The sequence below is a fragment of the Nomia melanderi genome, chromosome 9, assembly GCF_051020985.1.
Source record: "Nomia melanderi isolate GNS246 chromosome 9, iyNomMela1, whole genome shotgun sequence".
Taxonomy (NCBI): Eukaryota; Metazoa; Arthropoda; class Insecta; order Hymenoptera; family Halictidae; genus Nomia; species Nomia melanderi.
The window spans coordinates 3,465,675-3,491,218 of record NC_135007.1 but is presented as its reverse complement, the minus strand read 5'-3'; the positions used below and the strand labels follow the sequence as shown (position 1 = coordinate 3,491,218).

The 25,544-nt window shown below is 42.0% G+C and overlaps 1 protein-coding gene across 1 annotated transcript in view; it reads left to right on the top strand.

Annotated features, from left to right (window-relative positions):
- The window catches only part of LOC116431261 (uncharacterized), a 481,036-nt gene that overhangs the window by 114,971 nt on the left and 340,521 nt on the right, over positions 1 to 25,544 (top strand). Inside the window, exon 3 of the mRNA XM_076370678.1 lies at positions 387 to 525. Within this exon, the coding sequence (XP_076226793.1) occupies positions 387 to 525 (139 nt within the window). The remainder of the gene's footprint in view (positions 1 to 386; positions 526 to 25,544) is intronic.

The window sequence follows — 25,544 nt, the reverse complement described above, 5'->3', positions numbered from 1 at the left end:
TAGAAACTCGAATACCTTCTTCTTCAAAAATGTTTTTTCAGTCAAATAAAATGTTCAGCAATACATAGGTTATAAGAAGAAACAACACCCACGTCCCGAATGCTATTAATAGCAAATTATACTACGTTAACCTAAATTGAGAAATGACTCGTTTAGAAAGCGCCATTCATTAAACCAATCCATCTATACTTGAAATTCATAAGGTGAAGACCTACACGATCACATTGAAGGCATCGCGTAGTTTTCGTGTAACGGTTTGTGGCGGGGATCACCCACCGTCTCGATCACTGTCGTCGGTCGTAATCACGCCCACGGTCTATTCGTGCGGCCGTCACGTTCCCAGAAACGTTCGATGCTCAACGCCGTTGTTCACGCGTTTGTTCCAGAAACAATGCCAACGAAGACGCCCCGCCCGCCCTGCCCGCGCAGAAGAAAGAGCCACACGAAAACATCGCCCGGATAGCGAAGCGGTATCTCGACGATAACATGCAGCAGGCGTGGATCAATCCCCGGCTAATATCAATGGTGAGTGTATATAAATGCAGTGATTATACGCCACGTTAGAAGAGGCTAACGTTCTCACGTTCGCCCGCGGTGATATCTATTATCCTTCCGGAATAGGGTCGCGTGTACCTGTAATTTCAGACAACAAATTAGCTCGAAGCTTAGAAAGCTTCCACCGTCGACGGCGAATAGATTGTACTGGAAAACTATTGAAATGGCCCTGGAATGAAATTACAATAGCCTCGTTCGAAATTTTTGTCCGACTCGCTCCGCTCCCGTTTCCCGCGGTGCTTTTTATCGCGCGGAATTTTGTTGAGTTTCTGCTCAGCCGAGCATTCATTCTCGGGCACCTACTCCAGGATTTCGTTTATTAATTCGGTCCGCTATCTCGCGCCTCCATTTCTCTATCTGCATAGACCCCTTAACGTCCCGTTGGAAGCGTTTAAACGGTCGCGTAGATGGGCAGTTTGAAGTAACGGGCGGTAGACGTTTAGAATATTGCGGGAATAAAACTTGCGGCGAGCCGGCCACTCATTAAAGTCGCGAGCGAACGTGTTACGCTGGACGAGGGGCGAGTTCTCGGATTAAGACGTGCACTTGCCAGACGTCTAATCGCTTGCGTGCGCGGCTTGCAACGCTTCCCTTTGCGTATCCCTTCGCCTAGCTCCTGCTTTCCTCGTTTTCGAGTACACGCGGGCTGCGATTGATCGAACCGTCTCCCGTGTAAAAAGCTGCTGGCTGGAACCTAGCCGTGGCTACTAATAACGAAGCGCTGTCAGTGGAACACAATACGGTCGATTCGGTACCTCTTCGACGGTGACACAGCGGGATGGCAAAAAGAGAAAAGGATGGAAAAAATTCGATGGAAAATTCGATGGAACATTGCCACCCCCCTGGTTTCGACGCGCGATCGCGGTGGACGCGCGAGCGCCGCGCCACGCCACGCCGCTCGCGTTCGCGGATAGTTATTGAAATTCCGCCTTGCCCGTTCCATTTTGTACGCGATGCATTCGGATCACGGCGCGGTCGGGCCAGCCGGCATATGCCACGCTCGCCGAGCCGTGTTATATCGGCGTTCACGGCAGATTGGCATTTGCGCGGCAGACTCCGCTGCAGACAGGTAGAACGGCCCGGACGAGTCATTAAGCGAGCCAATAACAAACTCGTGATCCACATAACCCTTCGTTATGTCCGCGGCCGCTATTACCCTATGCGAGGCGGCAATCATAGCTGCGCTAGGTATGGCGGGAACGTTTCGTAATGCTAGGACTTTGCGGCCGCCATCTCGTTATTTTCTTTCCTTTCTTCCCACGGCGATCTCGGAGATTTATTCTCTTTCTCTCCTCTTTCGTCCGGTCTTTTTTCTCTCCTCGCCATTTTTTTCTTCTCGCCAGTACATCGCCGTCACGACTTTACGTAACATGTTCGACGCCGTTTCCCCATCGATGATTTCGACCTGCCATCTTGGCGCACACCTGCGTACGCTGCACATAATGGCGTAATCAAATGCATCGTTCTTTGTACGGCATTCTTGCTTGAATTGAACTTTAAACAGTCCTAGATAAACGATGAGACTCGTTAAATATTGACTTGAAGGTTCGAGGCCCTTCACGGGGTACGTCGAGACGCATTGACTGACTGGATATCTCGATGCATGCTCTTTGGTATTGATCTTTCTGTAGAAAGACTATCTTTTATATTTTTTGGATACAAGTTACGTTTGACGTTGTGATTCAATGTCCAAAAGCGAATTTTAGATTAGAGAATGTTGAGAGTTATGTAAATTCTAGTGATTTGTTGAAGTGTTCGAAGTTTGAATTGTAAAAAATTTTAAATATTTCAATATTATTATTGTGAATTATTTTGCACAGTAGTAAGTGCCAGTATAATAGTATTTACCAAGCAGAAATGCTTATTATGGTAAGAAAACAAAATGTTTTAAATTTTATAGAGAATGGGTTGTAATGATTTCGACAAAAAGGATACAAAAGAATCTGAGTCGAGAATCCGAAAGATACACAAAAATAGTTGAAAACATTTAAATTTCGAAAACTTGAAGAACACTTTAACCCGTCAACTTTTGAATTTAATTTCATTATTTGAAATCAAATAATGAAGTGTATATTCATCTAATGCAAGCCAAATGCACCTATATATATATATATATATATATTCTAACAAAAAGCTAAAGCAAAACGAAGAACTACATGTTTATTTGAAAAAATAAATAATTTATCGTTAAAAGAATTAGTATCTCTTTGATTTTAAGATGACGTGTATACTCGTCGAACGCAGTTAACTGGTTAACCCTCACTTAATTCGAATCTTATTTACAGTGTTAGCAAACTCTTGTCTCTATTAGCAGTCCGGAATTCGTTTGAAGGGTTGAATAATGTCTTCCATTACCGCGAACAAAGTTGTCTATCACGGAACACGAGATATCCCGTCGCCGTCGACCGAGGAGCTACACGAGAAAATAATGAATATTATTATCCTCGGGGCCATTCGCTCCGCTGTCGTGTATTTGTCAAATTGGTTAAAATGATTCTGTTGATCCCGAGCACGTCCGTGTGACGTGGTTACGCTACTGTCGGTGCACTTGCGCGCGTGAGCCCGCGCGCCCATGTGTTCACCAGTCCCGACAGGATTTACGATCGTTCCACGTTACTTATAGCTGGCGGCTTTATTAGCATGATCGGTCGCGGGGAGGATAGATTATCCCGTGAAACCGGATCATCCTTCGGCCGGCAATCCGATCGTCCGGCAGCTATGTGGCTCAGGAGGACCAGTTCCGAGTCGTGCACGACAGTAGTCCTCTTCCGTCAGGACTCGACGATGCCATTTGTAATTTGCTACGAGGGTGCCTTGTTACGACCGGTTCTGAATTCCTTCGATTCTCTTGCTGTCCGAATACCGATACGTTTGCTTCTCCGATACAAAGCAACGCTCTTGCAGTAGTTCAGCTTTCGGGGGTGAGTCCGAACGCTTATGGCAGCAAATTTGTGCGGGTTCTTAACCCATTGCCCCATGATTTATTTCTCAACTGTGATCGATACAGTACCTTTGTCGTTAATAATGCATTGAAAAAAAGAGAAAAATTCGATGCATATTCTAATTAAAAATAATATTTTATTTAAATTCACACGAATTGAGTAATATTCACATTTGTTAAATTCTGTTTAAAATCTTCACCATGAGTCGCACACGTTATTGTACGGCAAGAGGTTAAAACAAAATATAAACATAGAGAACGTTTTCATAAAATTATTTTATCTTATTTGATATCAACGGCACAAATATAACTTGCTGCTAATACTAACTTTATTCATTACGCTAGTGAAATACTAACTGAAATCGGGTCTCAATTCATTGCTAACAAGAAAACCGCACGAACTGTTTCTGGTACATAATATAGCGCGATAAATGAATTCTTGGATCAAGATTGAAGAAAAATTTCTTTTTTTCTAAGGTACCTGTCATTTTAACTACTGACATTTACTACATTACATCTTCCTAAACGCCCACGTTCAGTTTGATAGTCTTTAATAGGTGCATCAAGGAAAGTATCGGAGGTGTTCCCTTCCAGTTTTAATATATCGCAAATTATTAGGTGTAGTTATTTATTAATTTTGTTCGTGTAAGTAAGGAAAGACGTACGTCGAGTGTGAAATACATTAAACGTGATTAATCGGTGATGCTAATTATGGGCGATAAACATGATAAACAATACAAAATGACGTTGAAAATAGTAGAATTAGTGGAATGAAATTTAATAACGAACATGATTAGTGCCACCTTTTCATAGCATCATCCACAAAAAATGGATGAAATTGATAATGTGATACTTGACTTCTCAAATGAAGCATAAGAAGTCAGTGCTCTATTTATCTACGTTATAATAATTGCAGTACTGATTTGTCGTATCAAATGTATTTCGACCTATTCATACAATTAAATTTACCTGTATCCCTAAATTTACTTACAACAATGCCTACTATTTTGTAAACGGTAACACAGTAGACAGTAAATCCTTTTGCCATTCGATAAAACTTGCATTTGATCTACCGCAAGCTGCATGTAGAACATTGGTAGTCTTCCAAGAATCTGCATCAAGTAAAATCCAGATCGTTTTACAATGTTCCGTGCGAAGGAAAGGGCAGAAACAGCTACGGCACCAGGGAGAATCGTAAATCGCTTTTCTCGTGACCCGAGTTTCAACGCATCGACAGCGTACGGTCGGTCGGTCGGTCGGTCGGGAACGATATATATTTGCTCGGACGATTAATAGCGCGGCGAGGAAAGTTAATTAAGGAACGGGCGAAACAAGATTCATTCCCGGTCTCGTCAGCCATTTAATAATCTCGAAAATTCTGACGATTAGGAGAAGGTGTGCATACACGTCCACTGGTGCGTGTCTACGTGTGCACGTACACACGGTGAGGAGTTATCCCGTCTATCCGGCGCGATTCCCCGAGTGCCCTGCACTCAGTTCCTCTAATAACAATAATAATAAGAAGGGATGGAGGCCCGTTTTAATCAGAGGGTCTGCCTGCCTGACGTGATTAACTCGAAGAGCCCAGGGAAGACGAGAGCTGGAGAACGCGAGGGGTGGAAGAAGGGAGAAAGACACGAGGGTTGGATGCTGCTGTCATTTTCGGTGTTTATCATATCAACGGACTGGGGAGGGGCCTTCATTTCGTCGCCTCTACTAGGTGGAGGGATGGGGTTGAATCTTGGATTTCACGGCCGATTTGTACCTTACCCTCTCCTTTCACCGTCTCTTTTTTCCCTACCTAATGGCTAGCGACTTCACCCTTTGTTATTTTAGTTTAAAAAAGAATACTGCGATACGATGCAGGATTATATGCTTGATTCTGCGATTTTTAAATGTTTTAACGCGTTCAATATTATCATTTGTTTCGACAATACTCGTAGCAATAATAGGATTTTCTTTATGAAATATTTTGAAAATATAATGAAGAAGGGTTATTAACATTCTTGGTCTCAGTTCATGTATTATAATTTTTAATGAAAATCTGTATAAAATTAATATTACTTTCTTTATGCAAGATGCGGTGTTGTATTGTGGCAAGTATGTAAAACTGATACTGAGTGTCTCAATAACATGAAAGAGGTATTATATTTGTTCTTTTTTTTTTTTGAGATCATGTCCATAATAGAGTGTTGAAATTACCTACAACTCTTTGATACAGGTAGCCATTATTTTAAGAATGTATCTACTTTAACTACTACTCTAAATATTTAAGTCGTTTCGAATATCATCGTGGTAGTGCAGATTGCATTATATACGTGCATTATATTTAATTTATTATACATAGTGCTTATTTAGGAATCACTTACCCATACATTGAGTAGGATTATCCTATGGTGGAAATATAATATTATAAATCGTTAAACATACATTTCGTCTATATGTCCACTACTATTTTGTTTTATATTTTCCCAGACCGTTTTCCTTTTATTATTTTTCTTAGATTTTGGGTGAGCTTGTTAAGTTAAAATTATATAAAAACCGAATTGGGTATGCACCATGAAAAACAAGAAAAAACATTTTAAATGTAGGAAAATATGCAGAAATAAAATACGACGAAATAAAAGCTAAATAATGTATTTTTTTATCCTTTTCTATATTTAAAATGTTCTTTTTTTTCATGAACTACAGTCTATTAAATTTTTTCACGTACTTTTTCTTCTGTGAAACAAATTGAATGAAAGAACAAACATAAGTTAAGAAACAAAGTTATTACTTCAATATTTCACATATTTATAGATTACGTGAAGCTTAATATTTTATGGATGACTTTAGAATTTTGGTATATCAAATTAAATGGCGACCGAGAGTCACCTATCGAGTGCAAAGGATTAATACTATCACTCAATCCCTAAGAAAAAAGTTTCTTCGCAAATTCAATATGCGAAGCTATTTTTCCGTAGGTACAGTATATCTTTTTACAAAGATTTCTTTACGCATCAATTCTGCAAAAAACAGAATTGAGCGTATCTCTATTAAATTTTCTTAAAAAATTCTGCAAACTGTTCCTTCTTTTATTCGAAGCATTTTGTTCTCGTTTCCTATATTCGATAAGTACTTGGTTCACGCGTGAAGGGTCCGTCGTTAAATAAATTAATCTTACTATTATCGAAGGAAACGCTCGCAGCCTCTCCTTTCAGTGCTCACTGCGCCCGTTTTCCGGCGGAGAGATAGTGCAACTATTACGCTATGTTAATGCACGACCGTAGGTTTTATCGGCATGGTCGTAAATCGACAGCGCGCGAGGACGGCTAGATTAATAAGGAAAAAAGCGGATAATTAACTCCTGTCCGACGGGTAAATTATTTCCCGAGACGTTCGATACATACGCCGGGTACGCGGCGCGTTCGATATGCAAATACGTACATACACGTGCACATTTGTACTGCGCGTCCGCGGTTAAAAATACTTTTCATCCCGCGAGGATATGTTCTCGCGCCGTAGATTGTGCAAGATCTGATCCGCGTCGGTAATATAATAACCGTACAGCGTTGCCTATTGTTCGCGATTTTACCGTCGACAATTTTTTTCAAAAGAAGACCTAAAGATGAATGCCATTATGTGTGCTATTCAAAACGACGTCGACAACGACGTCGACAACGACGTCGACGAGGACGAGAACGACGAAGACGGCAACGACGACGACGACGACGACGACGACGAGAGAGGCCTCCTCTCGATGGGTTGGAGAGAGGGGAGGGATTTTCCCTCGAAGACGTCGCTCTTCTTCCCGGAATTAAAGTCATGTCTATGGGGTCTCGGCATTGAGAACGTCTCTGCTATTTCTCTTCTCCGAGCCCGCTGCCGCCTTATGTCTCGCGCTTTACTTTGGAAGTCTAATTAACAAGGTTTTCCTGAGGGTTTTCAAGGCGTCTTGCTACCGACAAGCAACTTACGAAGCAGTAAATACTGTCGCGCGGCAATCGGGAGTCGTTCGCCGGCTCGCTCACTAGTGATGCTCGCCGTTTCTCCAGCGCCGAACCAGAATTTTTCGATAGAACACCTTTCGATATTTCTCCTCTTACGACTCCGCGGAGGGAGGCCGGGCATGAACTTTGATGGCGCGGAAGAAACTGGTTTCTTCCCAGTCGAAAGAATCCGCCGAGTCACCCCGCGGAGAAATTACACCGGCGCACGATGACTTCTTAAGTAGTATCGCGCGTCGTTGCCCTTACCGTTTCCAACCAGTCACCGGGATCGCTTCGTAACGTTCAACGAAATCAGTGGATATACTCTAGGTCTTCCCCCGTGGTACTTCCTTTTCTCGCGGTCTATTTAACGATGAAACATTCATGAAGCATCGATAGCCCCGGTCGGCAGGTGCCGTTAATGGCCTTAAACGCTCTTCGTCCCTGTCGGAATCGTACTCGGCGAATCATCTTGGCCAAGAGTAAGATTAACTTGTATCGATCGTGAAGTTGAATATTACAGGAGCGAACGTAGAGACGCGTCGGGGGACAGATAAGCGAGGAAGGATTGGACGTCGGTTTAATATTCCGCTTTGTTCGGTTCATTAGCGTGGCACAAAAGTGGCTTAAAATAATTGAGTCTACGCCGAGTATAATACCTATTCTGGTGTTCCATTGTCGGCCACCTCGGATTCTTGATTCGCGGCCGCGTTGTCAATGGCTGCTTATTTCCTTCATTGTGATCGCGCGCGGGTCTCTTTGTTTTTGTTTAATTTTTCAAACCCCTCGGAATATCTTTTCGACCATCGAGACGGTCGTATACGAACACCTCCGTAAACCTTGCTCCTTCCCTCTGTTTCGTCAGCATTCACCCGCATCGCCGGGCCCGACGAAAAATTCTGATTTATTATCGGGGGTTGCGTGCCTCGAGCTTTTTCACCGTTGAACATTCTTCCGAAGGATCGAGCGTCGAACCGGTCATCTGTCACGGACAATGCCTTAATCGCTCGGCTCGTTACACGCGGCCCATAACGGACCCCGTTTCAATTAGCAAAAAAGCGGAACACTTTGTCCGCCACCAAGCGGAAACTCCTATCGTAATCGTTAACGGCGCGACGGGGAATGCTAACTGTCGGCGGTCGTAACAGTCGGAAGGATATCGTCGCGAGGATTAAAAAGGTCACTAGACCCTTTTCTAAAGCGACGGGACGCGATTCGCGAATTCGTTGCTGTTCTTACGAGATAAAGGAAAGAAACGCTGCTCAGTTCTGGAGTCTGATGCAAGAAGGGAACACGCCATCAAATCCTTGACGCGGTCGTTCATTCGATAATAAGGAGAGAGCTGCGTCTTTGTTAACACTTAAGCAGCCGCCTAAAAAGAACCGTAATCTTTTTCATGAACTTTAATTGAACTTATTTAACTGATTTTGGTAAAAAATTTTTTGTTTTATAAAAGAAAGAAAGGTATTTAGCGAATTGCAAATAATCCCAAATCGAGACTTACTAAATGGTAAAAGAAAAATTCAACAAAATAAAAGGCAACGAGTTGTTAGAGGAAAAATGGGAGACTTCCCCATTTGGTTGGCTAAGTCTTAAGAAATTGATTGATATGTCACTTGAACTGGAATGACACAATATTCTGTATAGGTTTGAAAATTCATTTTTTCAGTGGCATATATAACGAACCGAATTTTATTTCATCTATGATATGCAAGACAAATTTTGACTTTTCGGTTTCTATTTCATTAAAAAGATTGTTTCGGTTGTATGAGACTTTGATTAGTGCTCGTTCGATAAGCCACATGCTAACCGTAAGTACATGAATACTCGAAGAGTGACTTTCAATCACCATTTGTTTTAATGCAGCAAAATTATAAAGTTTGATACTGCATACTAAATTTAGTGTAACGTATTAATAAATGAAATATTAAAATAAAATAATTCTGTTCCTTTTATGTACCTGTAATTTCTTTCCATATGTAGCCTTTCCATAAATGTGTATCCTAATTGTCTACTTTTAAACTCTAATTTTTTAAATCTAAATGTACGAATATCAATTTTTCTAAGAACGATAGAACAAAGTATATAGTAAATGTCCGTAAATTTAGTGTTAAAATGTTACGTAATTCACGTCGCGACAGCGCGCCGCCTTACCGAATCAAGAGGCACCGGCTGCTGTGGAAACCCGGATTCCGAATCCCAAATTAAATAAAGCATTCATAAATTCCCGACGGGCGGTAACGGAGGGTGGGCCGCGGCGTGCGGGTTTACGCTTTCCCGCCTGAAAAGAAAGTACACGAGGCGGCGCTTTAATTCTGTTGTTCGAGCCCCGTGCGCCAACCCCTCCGCATCTTTGGCCTACCGCTTTTTCATCCGCCAAACGTTTCTCCCTTTTTTCCTCCTTGTCCAATATTCTTATCCACTGGCGCGATACCAAGGCAAGCATTTCTCGCGCTTCTTCTGGTAATATCCGGCTACTTTCCCTCCATAAACCTCTAAGTTTATGGTAAATTGGCCAGCGATCCTTGTACCTTTTTCGACTATGTTTCTCCTCTCCCCGATGTTCGCCTCCTTCTTCTTCACTGCGTTTCACCCCCACCCGCGAGCGCCGCTTTGTTTCGACCGCATTTATCGTGCAACGGGCTCGCGTTTTAGGATCTTGGAAGGGCATTGTTCTTTTCTTTTTCCTGTCTCTCGTGTATTCGAACGATCGCGTCAATGCTCACTTTGAAGATATACGCTTAGCGTTTGAAGACACGTTGCTCTTCGATTCGTTTGAGCTGTATATTGAAAGATTTTATAGTGGTTTCTTATAAATGGTATATCTTTATTACGTATGCAACTTGTAATTATTTCCTAAAATTTACTCATTGTTTTTTTCTCTGCATTGAAATTGTGATATAAATGAAGAATAAATTATTGTTATAAATGAAAAGTGAATTAAAATGAGATTGAAACGCGGAGAGGAGAAGATGAAATAGAGTTTCATTTTGTATCTGTTTGAGAATTTCGTTAGCAAGGCAGCCACCCGGAACTAGAGTATTCGTTTAAACAAATTAAGTTTCTGTTATAACAATTACTCATTAACTGGACGCAAAAGTATTACAAAATATGTAATTGCACAAATTATAAAATACACGACAAGAAATATGTATGAACGAAAACAAAAGAAAACTATTACTGGAGAACATAAATTTCTCATTAATTTCTTTCAACAGCAGAAATCTGTAAGAAAAGTTGGTAATATTTTTAAAAAATCACCCTAGTGTACGGACATTTATACCAGCCACTACAAATCTAGATGTTAGATAGAGTAGTAGAAGGCGAGTATTACATGAAATGTCTGGTGGCGAATGCAGGAAGTGCCGCCACCGTAAAAGTTTCAACACGCTAGGAATAGTAAAATGATGGTACCTAATCACGACTCCTATTTAGAATTCCTTTTTTATTCGCGGCAGCTCGACGTACGAAATAGCGGGTGCGCTTGAGAAATAACCCCCACCTGCCTGAAAAATGATAGACCAGTCCAGCGGACCATTTACCAAGACCGCGGCCTCGTAAATCCGCGCTAGATTGCACGAGATTCGTGTCGGGGTTGTTTTGATGGGTGTATGCGGCCCGGGCTGATTCCCGTTGACAGGCCTCGAGTTTTCGAGTAATTAATAACGAGAAGTCGTGTACACGGCTCGGGGTGGCAACTTAACCCCTACCGCACTTCTCCGCAATGTCGAGGAACATGGGGGCGCAAGCGAAACTTGCCGAGTCTCTTCGAGTGTCTCGAACGCCGCGAGGATTCTCGTTAATATACCTTCGTCCCGCGAAGCTTCTTTTTTCCCGTTAAAGTTGTCGTTAACTCGATGTTTGGATACACGAATTCTACATTAACGGGCAGCATTAAGGCTCAAGATTCATAGATTCGAAAGAAAAGAAACCACCCGATGAAACTGGTGGTCTCTAGCCCTGGAGAAAAGTTTGCACTTTTCTCGGCACTTCGGTAACGTTTCAAGGAAATGGGGAAACGTTTGTCCCTGTGTCTATCTCCACTTACGTTTAATACATGGCAGTATTCTAGATTGTTTTTCTTATATCTAACATAAATACTTCGGAATGTTTAAGGAAGCGAATGTTTCAGTGATTCAATACCGATGAAAGAATGCGGTTTAAAAGCGAAAGTAAACGCAACGCAGTTTTCGTAGCGCAGACTAACTTGCAAATATTATCGGTCGATTTTCTAACTATGCATACATACGACTTATCTCTTGGAAAATCATGCTGTAAAAACTATGCGGCTCGATAGTACCCCGAGACACTCGAAAATCAATCGGTTCACGGAGAGCGGCGGGTGTGCAGATGTCGTAAACGTAGTCGCGGCATAATTTTATGGATAGCGTTGCGCACGTATAGATGGCCACAATGTATACGTTCTCGAGAATGTAAGTCTCCCAGTATAAGGGGTAATATCGTGAAACGAGGGATGCCCTGCGCAAATCCCCCTGATCCCCCTTCAATGCACAGCCTGACGTCTTAAGGTTATGATAGCTTCTCGGGGCCCCGCGACACCCTCGGTTTAATATTTATAAACCAGATATATGTATACAGTCCGGGTCGCGTACCTTCGACTATAAACGAAGTGTTACGTTCCGAGCAACGTAAGCTTACGTTGCTAGCAACTGACCCGACAACGTCGTCGACGTAACAACGAAGGCCAGTTTATAAAAGACGGTACCCTCTTCACCAATTGTACTTTCTATTATGAAGATCGCTTCGTCTGCCCTCGAACTAGAGCTTTCTTCGTCGATCGTCTGTCGTTGAGGGCACTCGGCCAACCTGGCAATCGATTCCACGATTTTTTATTTCAACCCCCCGAAATTAACGTCGCCCATTCGTTCACGCGGATACAAGGGAACAACGATGGGGCGGCTTCAATCTCGAAGGAACGAATTTCCGTTCGCGACTCCTGCGACGTCGAAGGTGGCGGGCGCTGGTTGCACCCCCGAAGAGACTCGGGTCATTTGGCAAAGTGCTACTTTGTGTCACATAAAAAAAGCGACGCCGTCCCTCACCAACGCCGGTTATTTCGCAGTCAGCGTTTTCTGCTTCTCCGAGACCCTTTTCCCTCCCGCTCCGCTGCCTTCGGCGACTTGGCCATCGAGCCGCGTCCCGATTCACGGCGTTTGAGCATGGAGGACGCAATCTTTTGCGGATCTTCGATTGAATAGTTCGAAAAAGCGGGTGGTGGAGCAGAGGTTGTTAACGAGTTTGCAGGCGTCAGGTATTTTTTATATCGGAGTTGGGGTGGAAGGACTTGTCCGAGATCTGAACAGTTTAATTAGCTGCTGACGGATCGAGAGTCTTGACCTATAAAAATTACAAGGGTGCTGAGGACCGCCTGTAACAGTCCCGTATTTCTTAATATTGAAACTGACCTAGATGAGAGGTTCGGTACTTGGAAGGACTGTGTTGTACCTTTTGTTCCTCGGTACTTGATAGTTTTCTATTGTGAATTATGGTAAATGACCTCATTAATAACTGAATAATTATAATATATTATAATAATATATTGTTTTAATAAAATAATTATAATTATTCCATTTTACTGAAAATAGTACTTAAAATTTCGCATTTATCAAAACGTTAGGACATTATAATTAAAAAAATATTTTACTTGTCAATTTTATTAGCAAACTTACATAACATATAGCACCTTGAAAGTATTAATACAAAAACAAAGCCGGAACCACAGTAAAGTAAGCAGATATAATATTTAGTACGATCTTTTGTAAACTTTCACATCGAACCTAAACAAGAGACCAATGATCAGAATAATCGGTACATTGTTTAAGTATTTTTAGATGATAAAAAGCAAACGTCTTTTCGAATACAATTATACCTTTATAGATCCGGTATTAAGGTCACTTGAAGTACTTACTTATCTAAAAAGTAAAAGCGATATCTTCGACTAATCAAACTCAAACAAATCGATTAAACGATCGTTCCAACCACTGCATTGAAGAAACAGAATTCAATACCCAGCTTATCGAATCGAACGGATTGTTCCTCGCCTCTTAAGAAACTGTTGTTCGAGGATATCGAGAAAGGAAAGCCAAGCGGCTGGCTCCTATATCCTAGCCCCGCGCACAGTAAACATATCATCGATGTCGTTGGCGCGTGGATATTGCTGGAAACGGCACTAAAAGATAAGAAGACGGTCGCCCGAACGAAGTTGCAATAGATCGTAAAAGATTAACTTTCACATTCACGATTTGCATAGCGGATTCTTAGCAAGGCTCGCAGATACGTATCCGTTTCGCCTGTACGGGTGCCGTCTTACGTAAAACGTTCGATCACGGCAGCCAAGAAGCCCGATAATGAAATGCGTCTCAGGACTCCTGGACCAAGGGTAGGAAGCAGCTTCACGAAATTTTTCGTTGTTCGAACTGCATTATTATTGCGAGATCGTAATTACACGACGAAAGAGGATAAAGATGAATTCGTTATCCGCCCTCCTTCTCCCCCATTCATCCACTGCGATCCCTTCATCCACCGTTGAAAACTCTTGTGAGAGTTTTCCGAAGTTTCGTTCGAGCGTAGTAAGCCAACGAAGGTGGGGGGGGGGGGGGGGGGCTAGGAAAAAAGTCGGGTAACAGCTTAATCGCTTCGGAAATGCATAGTGCGTAGTCTGGGCAATAAGTTATCCGTGGCAAGAGAAAAGATTGTCAGAGGGTTGGAGAAGTTGGAGTATATATCGAGCCGGTGGAGTCAGGGATAAGAGGAGGGAAAACGGGGAGGACGAAGCCGAAAGCTGAAGAGAGAGGAGGTTGGCAAGGGGCAGCCCGTCGAGCGTCGTTAATTTATGGACTTATTTTTCCCGGCGTGCGGTCGCAATTAATCCTGCGCCTTTAATTGCTTCGTAACGCGACCCACGGAAAGATCTTTCGATTTGATTAATCGAATTCGACGGATGTCGTCGTGCGGCTCCGTCGAAAGGGATGAATCATTATATACCGTCCCCGGAAAGAAAGAGACCTTTCCGGACGTGTTTTTTTCTGGGCGGCGACATTTGTCGGAGCGAGCTGCCGAGCCGATTAGCAACCCAGCGATTCAGCAGCGTTACGGTGTATCGAAACCTGTATGTTCCGCGATTACGGTTTTTTAATCGCTGGTAAATGCGCCATGGAAACGGTCCGGGCCAGATGAAAAACAGATCCGCCGATATTCGATGGCCGGTGAATGGCGCGACCTTTCGAGAAAAAATAATCCAAATATTTAGAGGGCCGGGAACGCCGGCTTTATGAAATTCCATCAAATTCCTGACACATCAAACCCCATGAAAACCGGCTGTAAATTAATCTATGGACGCTTGAATGTGTCCGCGGACGCCGCGACGTATCGAACATTTAAATCGTTGAAATACCAGCCAGAGACAATGCCGGGACTAGGTTTTATGGCGTATAGGAATTGGTATACTATCAAAAATTAAAGTCCCTGGGATTTTATACTTTTATTGACAGAACCGGTGGCGCGCGAAGGCTTTCCCTCTTTCATTCGGACCGAAAATAATTACTCTGTCCCGGTTGCCCGGGAAATTTCCCACTCTCGCGAGATATTCTTTGCCATGCAGCGACCAGCCTCTCTTGTTTCCTCGTTTTTTTGCCCTCTGTGCCGGATCGGTGACACGGTGTGCAAAAATTCCGTGAAATAGTTCGTTCCACGAGACATTTATCGTAATCGCTGCCGGCGTGGTGTAAAAACATGATATCGTTTGATACGACTTCATAAAAGGGAAAAAATGTACTCCATTTGAATTTATTTGAAATAGAACTGAATGTACATTAAAAGTCACTGTACATCATACATTAATGCTAGAAATATTAATAATTTGAACGTTTTTTAAAATTACTCAGTAAAATTATTAGTTATTAAAAATGGCATCTGTCTAATTATAGGTAATTGCTGATGGCAAAAATAAGTTTCATTGGCATTTTAACGTGCGATAATCTTCTGATACTTGAATCGCGAATTTGTTTGTTTAAATATTTCCTACTTTACAACTAATTTTTCATTTTTTACTATTTTTACTCTTCAGTGGTAATTTTATTAATTGTATTTTTTAACTGACGTAGTTCTCATTTTATTTGATATACAGTGACATTCTTTGTTTAGCATAATAATTCAATTTATAATAATTTGATGACTTTGGCTATTTTGGTTTGTTACTTTCAAACCTATTAATTTATCTTTACTAATATAATTTTCAGTTTAGAGTTGTTATATAATAAATAAGTATATATTAATAATTTATTGTCTATATTGAACAAAAATTCCTCAGCAATTTATGTATAAATATCAACAATCTTTGTGAACCGTTATTTCGTAGAGAAGGTTTCTGAATAAAAATTTTGCGATAATTAACGTATATAATTTTAAGTGACACTCGCTGTACATTATGAGCTTGATATTCGTTAATATTTTTAAAACGGAATATTTAAAATTTGTAAAATAGTTTTCCTTTCGTTACTATCGTTTACGAATTACTAAATTCGGACTGAAAACAGGAAGTTCACTAGTAGTAGTCCCTGTGACCTTTATCTTCACGGCGAGTAGGTCGTTCCGACTGCAATACAGCATTCTTGTTGAAGAAGTAACAGCGTCCTAATGCACTTAACGATCTCTGCACGGCATCGTTTGCCGTTTCATGGTTATTTCTCCCGACCCTGAAATTAGTGGGGCGGAAAGATACGCGATTCTTGGATATTCCTGGTAAGTGGTGGCCAACAGCCTAAATACTCACGCGGCACTGAAACAGAAGCAGTTCGAGTTACACCGCGGGTGAAGGAGAGGATTTACGGCCACTTTATTTCTCATCAGACGGTGAAAAAGAAAGCGCACATAGGGAGAGGGTGAAGATTGCGAGACGAGTTTGGTTCCGCGACTGTCTGCGTTCTCCAAAAATTTATCGTCTGATTTATTCGTCCCGATTTGAAAATTTCAAATCAATTTTCGTTTCCATATTTTACTGCCGTCTTAGAGCAGGAAAAGAGCTCGGAAATCTTTGCTGAATTGCAATGGGACATTAAGTACTGAACATTTAACCGTAACTACTAGGGTAATCTATTACAATACTATAAGTATTCTACAATTATTCCCTTTTCAACCATCTTTTATATTAAATTCTAGCTATCGAAATATGTTAAACATTATCCAATATCCAACTTAATGTAAATATTGTATATGAATATTAAAATACGTTATCCTTTGCGACACACTCAGAAATTATGTTTGCGATAAATGAATATTATACAGTATCCATGATTTCCATTCCATCGATCTACAAACAGGTGAAGTAATCAACATGACATCGTAAATTGAAATTTCGAAATTTGTTTGTGATAATTATTATTTATTTATAACGTTTGACGAATGAGAATCATTTATGTGACAAGTGTATCCGGAAAGAAGGGAGTAAATCTCCCTCGGATTTTGTGGCCCGATATTCTGACGTTCCGCGAACGGCAAGAACTCTCGTTTCCCCGTGAGGTCACCTCCCTCTTCTTATAAATCATACTTCTGTTTGGTTGGTTAACCTGGCAGCCCCATAGCCTTTTGCGGACCCTCTTTCCACGCCTCGTGGTTGTGTTTATGTGCCATTTGCCGGGAAAGTAAAATAATCGTCCTCCTCGCTGTAGTCGTTGTCGTCAACGTCGTCGTAGCCGTTGTCGTGGACGAGGTTATCGTCGATCAGACGCAGATTCTTCTATCGGTGTGCACAGAAGGGACACAAAGAAAGGGAGGAGGGATAATCGCTGACAATTCGCGTAGAATTCGATGAAACGAAATCCATTAGCAACATTCGAAACAGATATGCTGTATCGTGGACGTTTAAATATATTTCTGAATTAGTATATCTAATTTCCAGTTCATACCACAATTTGTCAATACATATCTTCGAGTCGTACACCTGAAATATTTGTTTATTCGAATATGAAATAATATAAAAGGTATTCATACCAACATTATTCTTTCCAGACGTTCCAAGGTAAACGACTACATTATTGCTGATGACTACAGGTTTTTTGTACAACTAAAATAGAGTTGTAAACTCAAAATGCATTGAGATTGCAGGGTGCAATAACGATAGAAGAAAGCCTCCAACAGTAAAAAAGAGTTAAAAACAAGTGGAAACGAATTATGGAAACTACGAAGAAAATGATCCCGGACGAAAAATATCCTTATTCGTCCTTTATTACCATATAAATTGCATATGAAATATTTTGTTTGCCACCACAACCAAAGAAAACATCTGGCCGGATTAATTTCAATCATGAACCCTTATGCTCTGGACTCTCTACTCTGCTTGTCTTTTTCAATTTTGTAATAACGATCGCGGGTCTAATAAAAAGCTTTTATTACCCTTATATTACGTATTAATCGCGATGATCGTCCACGCGTTGACGAAATTCCTCGGTTCGCCGGCGAATCGTTAAACGTGGCCGTTAACGAGGCCCGGAAGCCGTTCTATATACGACATGCAACGCGTTAATATAAAAGTGTTAATATCGATAGCTGCGATATTAAAGCCGAAACGGCGTATTGGAATTCGTTACGGGCCGTCGGGAACGCGAGCGCGACTATCGACAAAACTTTCTCGTCGGTTCCGGGACGGCCGAGAGAGCGCGCAGGGTCCTCGGACACGATATATTGTGGTCGGATCGACGTATGCTCGTCGGATTTCCATGCTCAGGAATTCCGCAGGAATCCGTCGGCTGTCTCATTTGCCGCGATTTCAGCGAACTGCGCCCCCTTTTTTCCGATACCTCCGATAACGGCCGTTTTCTTCTATTCCCCGCAGCGTACGTATAAACAGAAGCAACCGCTTTCTCCTTTTTCGGCCGTCTCTGTATCAGCGTTGATCGATTCGGTTTACCCCGGCCCGAGACTTATCCGAGGCGCGACGCCCACGCACAACTCCGCGCGACGAGTGTCGAGTCGACCGGGATTCGGGGGATGAAACCGATATCCTGCCACGACGAAGCGGAATACAAGGGTGTGCGAATAATTTCCAACTGGCGGAACGCCGGGAATCGATCGGCAAAATTGAATATTCTCGTTAAGAAAATATTTCCACAGGCTCGGCTGCGCGGATTAAGCCGGCTTTGAGTCTCAACGCTTTTCCAACCAACCCCTCCGACCAGCCGCGTCGCTTTTCAAGCCACAGATCCGCAGGTTCGTGCAATGGGGCACGCGCTTTCGAAATATTTGGAACTCTGGTTGAAAAGTCGATCTTAAAATTATTTTTCTGAAAGAAAATTGACGGTAATGAGTTTGGCATTTGCTAGGAAATCTGTTGAATTTGTACAGATCGGTTTTGAGGAAATTAATGTGGATCAGTCATCTGCGGAATATTTTTAATGTATCCGGAAATGTGGGTAATAAAATGGTTTATATGATATTTAAAGAAATTGGAATGTAATACATGTAAATTTCATTAAAAGTGGTGTATACAGGTTCCATATGTTTTCTTGTTAGATTAGAGTTAATAATTAATCTAACCGCTGTCCACAGTTGTTTCAGCGTAGTACTTAAATTGTGACTGAATTTTTAACATCAAATTCAGTGAATTATCATTATTTTTAGTGTTTTCTTAGCTTTTTGTTTTATTTTTGTAGTACATCACTAAATAAATTTCTTTTCAAACGCTTTTCATTTACTCATTATTTTAACAATGTACTGAAATTGCAGGAAAGATGTTGAATATTTAATTAGCGGAAAATATCTTTTATTGTAATCTACAATTGTAACATGTTCGCTGCCAATGTATTATATTTAGGAACTCAATGATTCATTTTAGTTTCTTTTTTTCAATATTTTAGATTTGTTGGATTGAATAAAATATTATATTTGAGAAGATCGTCATCTAAACGGGCGTTGATAGCGAATATGTTAATGAGATGAGTTTAAGTTAAGTTAAGTTTGGCAATTGAAAGGGTGTCACATTCAAGTGTAATATTCTATCCTCTAAGCACTTAGTATTATTCGAATAGTTATGAAGGTTAGTATAGCATTATAATCACATACTGTAGATGTAAAAATACGAAAAATGATTTAGAAGCGATCAAATAAAATTAGTCAGGTTCCTTAATCGTCAGAAGAATAATCGAAGCATAAGGAGCGTTTCAAAACAAAATTATGGTTCGGTTCATCCCCGAAATGGTACACACATGTTATCGCGAAGCTTGTGTACAGGAATGCCAAAGCGATTCGTCGAGGGTACTTGTGGCCTGCAGCGCTCCACCCTTCGCGACCGCGGACTTGACGGCTGATTGAAAAGTTAGTGCGCCCCCAATCTGGAAGATGAGTCCCCGAAATTAAATCACTGCTTTCGACGGGGTGGGTTCGTTGGGGATCGTGCAGCAGTAACGCTAGACCTAGCAGGATTCGTTCGGGCATTTGTTTCGCGGACCATTAGGTTGAATTAGGGTTTCGTTTCTCCAAAAATGTGAATCTTTCGGTTCTTACAGCAAGAATGATATATAACTATAAATCGGCCATTAATGATCTTTAAGCTACTCGTTCGATGTATTATTTATTTCTTTTAATCTCTTCAATTTTTTGTTGAACATTTCCAGTTGTTAATACAGAATATCAACAAACCATTACATAAGATTTTTACGTCAAATTATTTGCAGGCAATACATCATTTTTGTAATCAATGTAATACCATTACCAATGATGACAAATCTATAATAATCCTATAAATTCACACTACGGATGGACCCACAAACTGAATTTTTTCGAAGTGTACGTCACTTATAAATTCAACTAAGATCATTTCTTTTAAAAAAATTGGCGATTCATTGTATTCAAATTATTATTAATGTAAAATTATTATCTCATGTAGCCACAATATTACGATTCATTATAACAATTTCATATATAATCTTCATAAAGTCTGTAACAGTTCGTTAAGTAACTCATCAGTAGAAAAAGAGTTGTAACAATCTTAGTAACTAACAATCCAACATCGGTAATGATGTTTTTTCTGCAAATTTCACGATGCACATCACAATATCGCAATATCGCCAAATAAGAAAATCATTTCAATCCTAAATTTACCACCATCGAAAAGATCGACAATCGACTTTCCAACCGACGACACAAAAAGAATCCAGAACGATGATATAGGCAGCGCATGCGTGTCACAGCGCAATTTGTCTGAAACAGTTTCGAATCGCATCGTAGGGGACCACCCGGGTCGATCGCATTAACGACATTTTTACGTGATAGTACGGAGGGCACGCGAATGGTCCCGTTCCCCGAAAAAAGGAGCCTGGCCCACCGAAGGAGAGAGAAAAAAAGAACACGGAAGTCCCAGCGATGCATTTAGATAATCAGATTAAAGCTGTAATTAGCGGATTCAGAAATTGGAGTGCGACTGACGTCGACGTCGATGTCGAGCGTATCGATAGTCGACGCCAACGTGAAATCTCGGGTACGGCACGGCCGGGGTAATTAATGATCGCAATTCGTTAATTATACACATTAACGAGGGCCGTGGTTCTGATAGATCCATGGATCGCGTGGGCACCGAGGCATGCCGATAATTAATTGTCGCGGCCACGAAGAAAAAACACGGATACTTGCCGCCGCCATTGCGTCGCGATTCTCCTTCCGGGGGAAGCCTCTACGGGATGCCGGCGAAAGGAACAGTAATAAACAAAGAGGGAGATCCTCCCTTTTTTGTTCGAGGCAATCGTTCGTCTTTCCTGCTGGCCTACGCGTGTGCCATTCATCTCTGTTGTAAGCTGATTCCGCAATCGTGGAAAGGATTTTCCTAGGGAAAAGTTTCTTTGAGCGAATGCCTCAGCAACGTCTGCAGCCCTTCTCGCGGTGTTTTCTCGACGATCTCGAACCTGTCCACGGACGTAAAGAGTCCGGACGATCGCTAGCGGAAGGGGCTCGGTGGAACCCGCTTCTTTTCGTAATTAAAATCCGCTCGGCCTCTTCCCCTGGTCTCCGTCACGCAGGAACGGGTCCAAGGAGAACACGCGAGGAGAGCAGCTCGTTACAAGAGTTTGTCCGCGCGACGCCGCGCCGTCCCGCTCGAGAACCGTAGGATATTCGGTTCCATTATGCCGGGGTCACGCGTGTTAGGCCAACATAATATGTGACGGAGTGCCCGCGTTTCTTTAACGCGGCGAGGCGGCGCTGTGTCTTCTTTCTCGAAAGGAAACCGTCGTTGCGATGTGAGCTCGCAAATGAAAAGCTGTGCCTTTAGACGCGGCTAGATCGCCACGAAAGGGCTCCCACGAAAACGAGAACAGAGGAAAGAAAAGATGGACGCACATCTCAGCACACTACAATCACGGAGGAGTTATGCTCGAGGGTTGTTACGTAAAGTAACCGACGACCTCGTTATTTTCTCTCCTCGGCCGGGCTCGCGGAACGCGGGAAACGTTGATGCAGAAATCTACGCCGCGGCTAGGGTTGCCCGGTGATTTTTCAACCGGTCAAGAATGCCGGTGATGAAAGTGGGGCGTTTTCAAAGTTCCGTGAAGACGCGGGAGAAGTATCTGATTCGGAGGAGTGGCCCGCCGCTTCTTTTTCCGTTCCGCTAACATTTGGGTTAACCCCTCGGCTTTTGCTTCTTCGCTAATGTACCGGCCAACTTTGAAGTTTCCTCCGCGCCAGTCGCGCGCCCGTTTCCGCCGAAAGGATACCTCCAGATGCATGCTGCTTCGCGTCGCGCGTCGTTACGATGCGATTCTTAATTAAGATTTACGAGCGGCCGCCTGGTCGATACGATTTTCACCCTCAAGCGAAAGCAATCGGAAGCAATCTCATCCGGCGGGGTGCGTAAGACATAAACCATTCCGGTGCGTCCCAAGAAATCGTACGCGTTTCGCGGGTAGTGCGAGTAGATGACCGCAGAAGGGACGCAGAAACGCCGAACGGAAACTGCGAGTGGACCGTTCCATCCGTAGCGCGCTTTAATCAATGCTAACGATCCGTTTATTATTCGAAGGGTCGCCTGGCCGAAACCAGGGGACCCGGATGACCTTACGTGGACTTGCGAGGGTCAGTTCCCTCCCGCTTTTGCCGATGAAATTGCATTATCGCTGCCGGGCGTCGCCAAACCGACTGCCGGACCAACACTCGACCAACCCCCGGTTGACAGGGTTCAAAGGGACACGGGGGTGCCGATTGAAATCACTTCCAGCGGAAGTTTCCCTGGTCGAGGACGATAAGTTCCCTATATTTTATGTGCCGTTCGCCGGAGTCACTTGTTTAAGGGGAGAAAAAATTTAATGACTTGGCAAGTTCGCGTAAAATTACCCCTACGGAATGCCGAGGAGGCAGCTACTGGATTTCGGGCCGCGTTCGGTCGGCTTATTCGAACGAGTTCATTCGGAAGTTAGTCTTCAGGGACGTCTATAGTCGGTCTGCGAGGAAATTGGAACGGGGCCACTCTGCCAAATGCAATTAAAATTCCAGTGCAGCTACCGCTGATTTATGGATCGTAAAGAAGATTCGTTACTCGTTTCGATAGTTCCATTCGTTTTAAATACAGCGCCCGCGATGCTAGTTGGCGCTTTACCTTCTTTTTCACCATATAACTTTCCTCTTCGCCGCCTTTCTTCCTGTTCCCGTTCATTGTTATTTAATGAAGAACAGAGCTTACTCTGTGCCAATTGGCGTTTTGTATTAAATACCGTATACAAATAAAAAATTATCCCCTCTAGAAGGTGAAATAAAAACTGGTGGCATATAATCGCTGAACGAATGAGTTTTATAAATACATGCATATTAAAAACATAAAATAGTATTAACAGAAAAAGTATATTTATTAATAGTAAGATTTACAAGAATGCAAAATTAACAATTTTAACTCCTTGTTTTACCACTTTTCTGACATCACACATCCACGAAAATTCCTATATTTTTATAATTTCGAAATAAAAAACAGATTTTACGTCCACAAAGAGGATATTAGTTTAACAATACCTATATTTATTAAAAAAGAGTTTAAAACCTTCGCAAACAGGTTAAACTGACATTCTATCCAAAAGGGTTAGACTTCACAGTCAACAAAAATAAAAGTATTAAAATATAATAGCATAAATTAAATTCTACATAAAAACGATGACCATATTTATTACGGATTCATGCCGTAATAGTCATAGATATTATTGCCCGCGATAAAAAGGAACCAACTAGGCGTTTCTGTGACTAAGAGGATGCGCGATGCGCGTCGTTCGAGTGTACTCAGCATGCGTGCACTTTTCACGGCCGCAAAGACGCCGCGGTTTTAATTACAATGCAATTTTCTTTGCGGCGCCCGTCCCTTTGAAATGCTGTTAGACTTCCACTCGAATACACGAAGCAATCACGCGCCCGGCGCGCGGTCGGTCGTCTCGTGGCGACGCGATGCGCCGCACCACGGCGTTTTGATCCGCGAAGATTAAAGGGGGAACCGCCCTTTTCTCTCCCCCGTGCCACGTATCGCATCGTTCCGCAAGCCCCTGCGAGTTCGCTGCAACTACCGCAAGTGCGCAAATATCCCGAAGACCCGCGGACTATTCTGTGCGATCGTCTTCCCGAGCCGAGAGCCGCACCACACCGCCCCGATTGTTCGCTCGAGATTTCTCTCTTTGAACCCTTCCGACGCGTGGCTTGCATTGTCATTCGAAATCAATTTAAAACTTATCCTGCGGACGCTGGATTGTCTCGAGCTATCTGCGATCATTAGACTGCGGTTCTTTACGCGAATTCTTTAAGAAGTCTTTAAGAAGATATTTGGAAAAATTGAATTACCATGGAAAAGTTTTTTTTTCTAAGAAATATTATAAAAAGCACTATGTGTTGGATATTTTATATATTTTTTCGTATTGCGTGCATTCTGTGCAATGTTGCAGTTTTAAATTTCATTTGATCATCGTGCTTTTTTGAATGGGATAAAAGAATTATTACATTTGTTACTTATCAATAGAATTCACGTAAAACAGTATTATATTTATTGAATTTTTATTTTGTTCTAAAACAGAACGAGTAAAGAATAAAAGGGGTTGAGAATGAAGGTAAAAGAAATTCCTTGAATAAGAAGAAAAAAGATATGATTAGGTAATGCATTAAGTATTTTGTGCAAAGAATATTAAAGAATTTTTCGTAATTGCCTGTTAAGATTATAGCACTAAAGTTGAATCTCCCAGAAAAGCCATGAGTTTTTTATGAATAAATTGCAGTCGTTTATGACATTCAAGTATTTGCTTCGTACCAACGTTTTCTAAAAAATAGGAAACGTTGTGAGATTTCTAGTTCAATAAAATTCAATTCCATCGTAAATGTTGTTCAATTAAACTACTCACTCTATTGTATTTAGTATATTCAATATTGATATAAATACACAAACATTCACCGTCTACTTATGGAGAATTAATGTTTTGCTAGATGTAGGAGTGTCTGAAAGGATACGATCAAACAGCGTGACCATCTGAATTCTCCTCAGCTATCATTCTCTCGTCTCGTTTCATCCGTTAAATGACTCGATTCGATACCACATTATTTTCCCGCCTACAGCAGTGCTTTATCACACGGTCATCGCTTCGACGCTTGTCAACTTTCCGTATTCGCCCCTCCGCCGCCAATGGAAATTCCGTATAAATCCCATTTGCGATCCAATCCGGTCTGATGAATTCCAGAAAACGCACGAGTCACCAACGGAATGGGTATCTAGCGTAGGGAGGATGCAAGAACTATAATGGATTATCGAGGGCGGCTGATCGGTAATCGAATATCAGTCGGGGTTAAAATCCATCAAGACTTCCTGCGCCGTTGACGCGACAAGTTACTCACGCTCTTCTATCAACCGTCTTCGATTTTCCTGCTTCCCTGGCAGACGAATCGTGCTTTCGCTCTTATCGTACGATTGCTGCTGTGTGCGGTCGAATGTTACATTGTGCGTGTTTAACACTAGAACTATCAAAAGTTTAACCATTTACCTATGCTTGACGAGTATACACGTCATCTTAAAGCTTAAAATAATACCAATTCTTTCAACGATGAATTCTTTATTTTTTCAGATA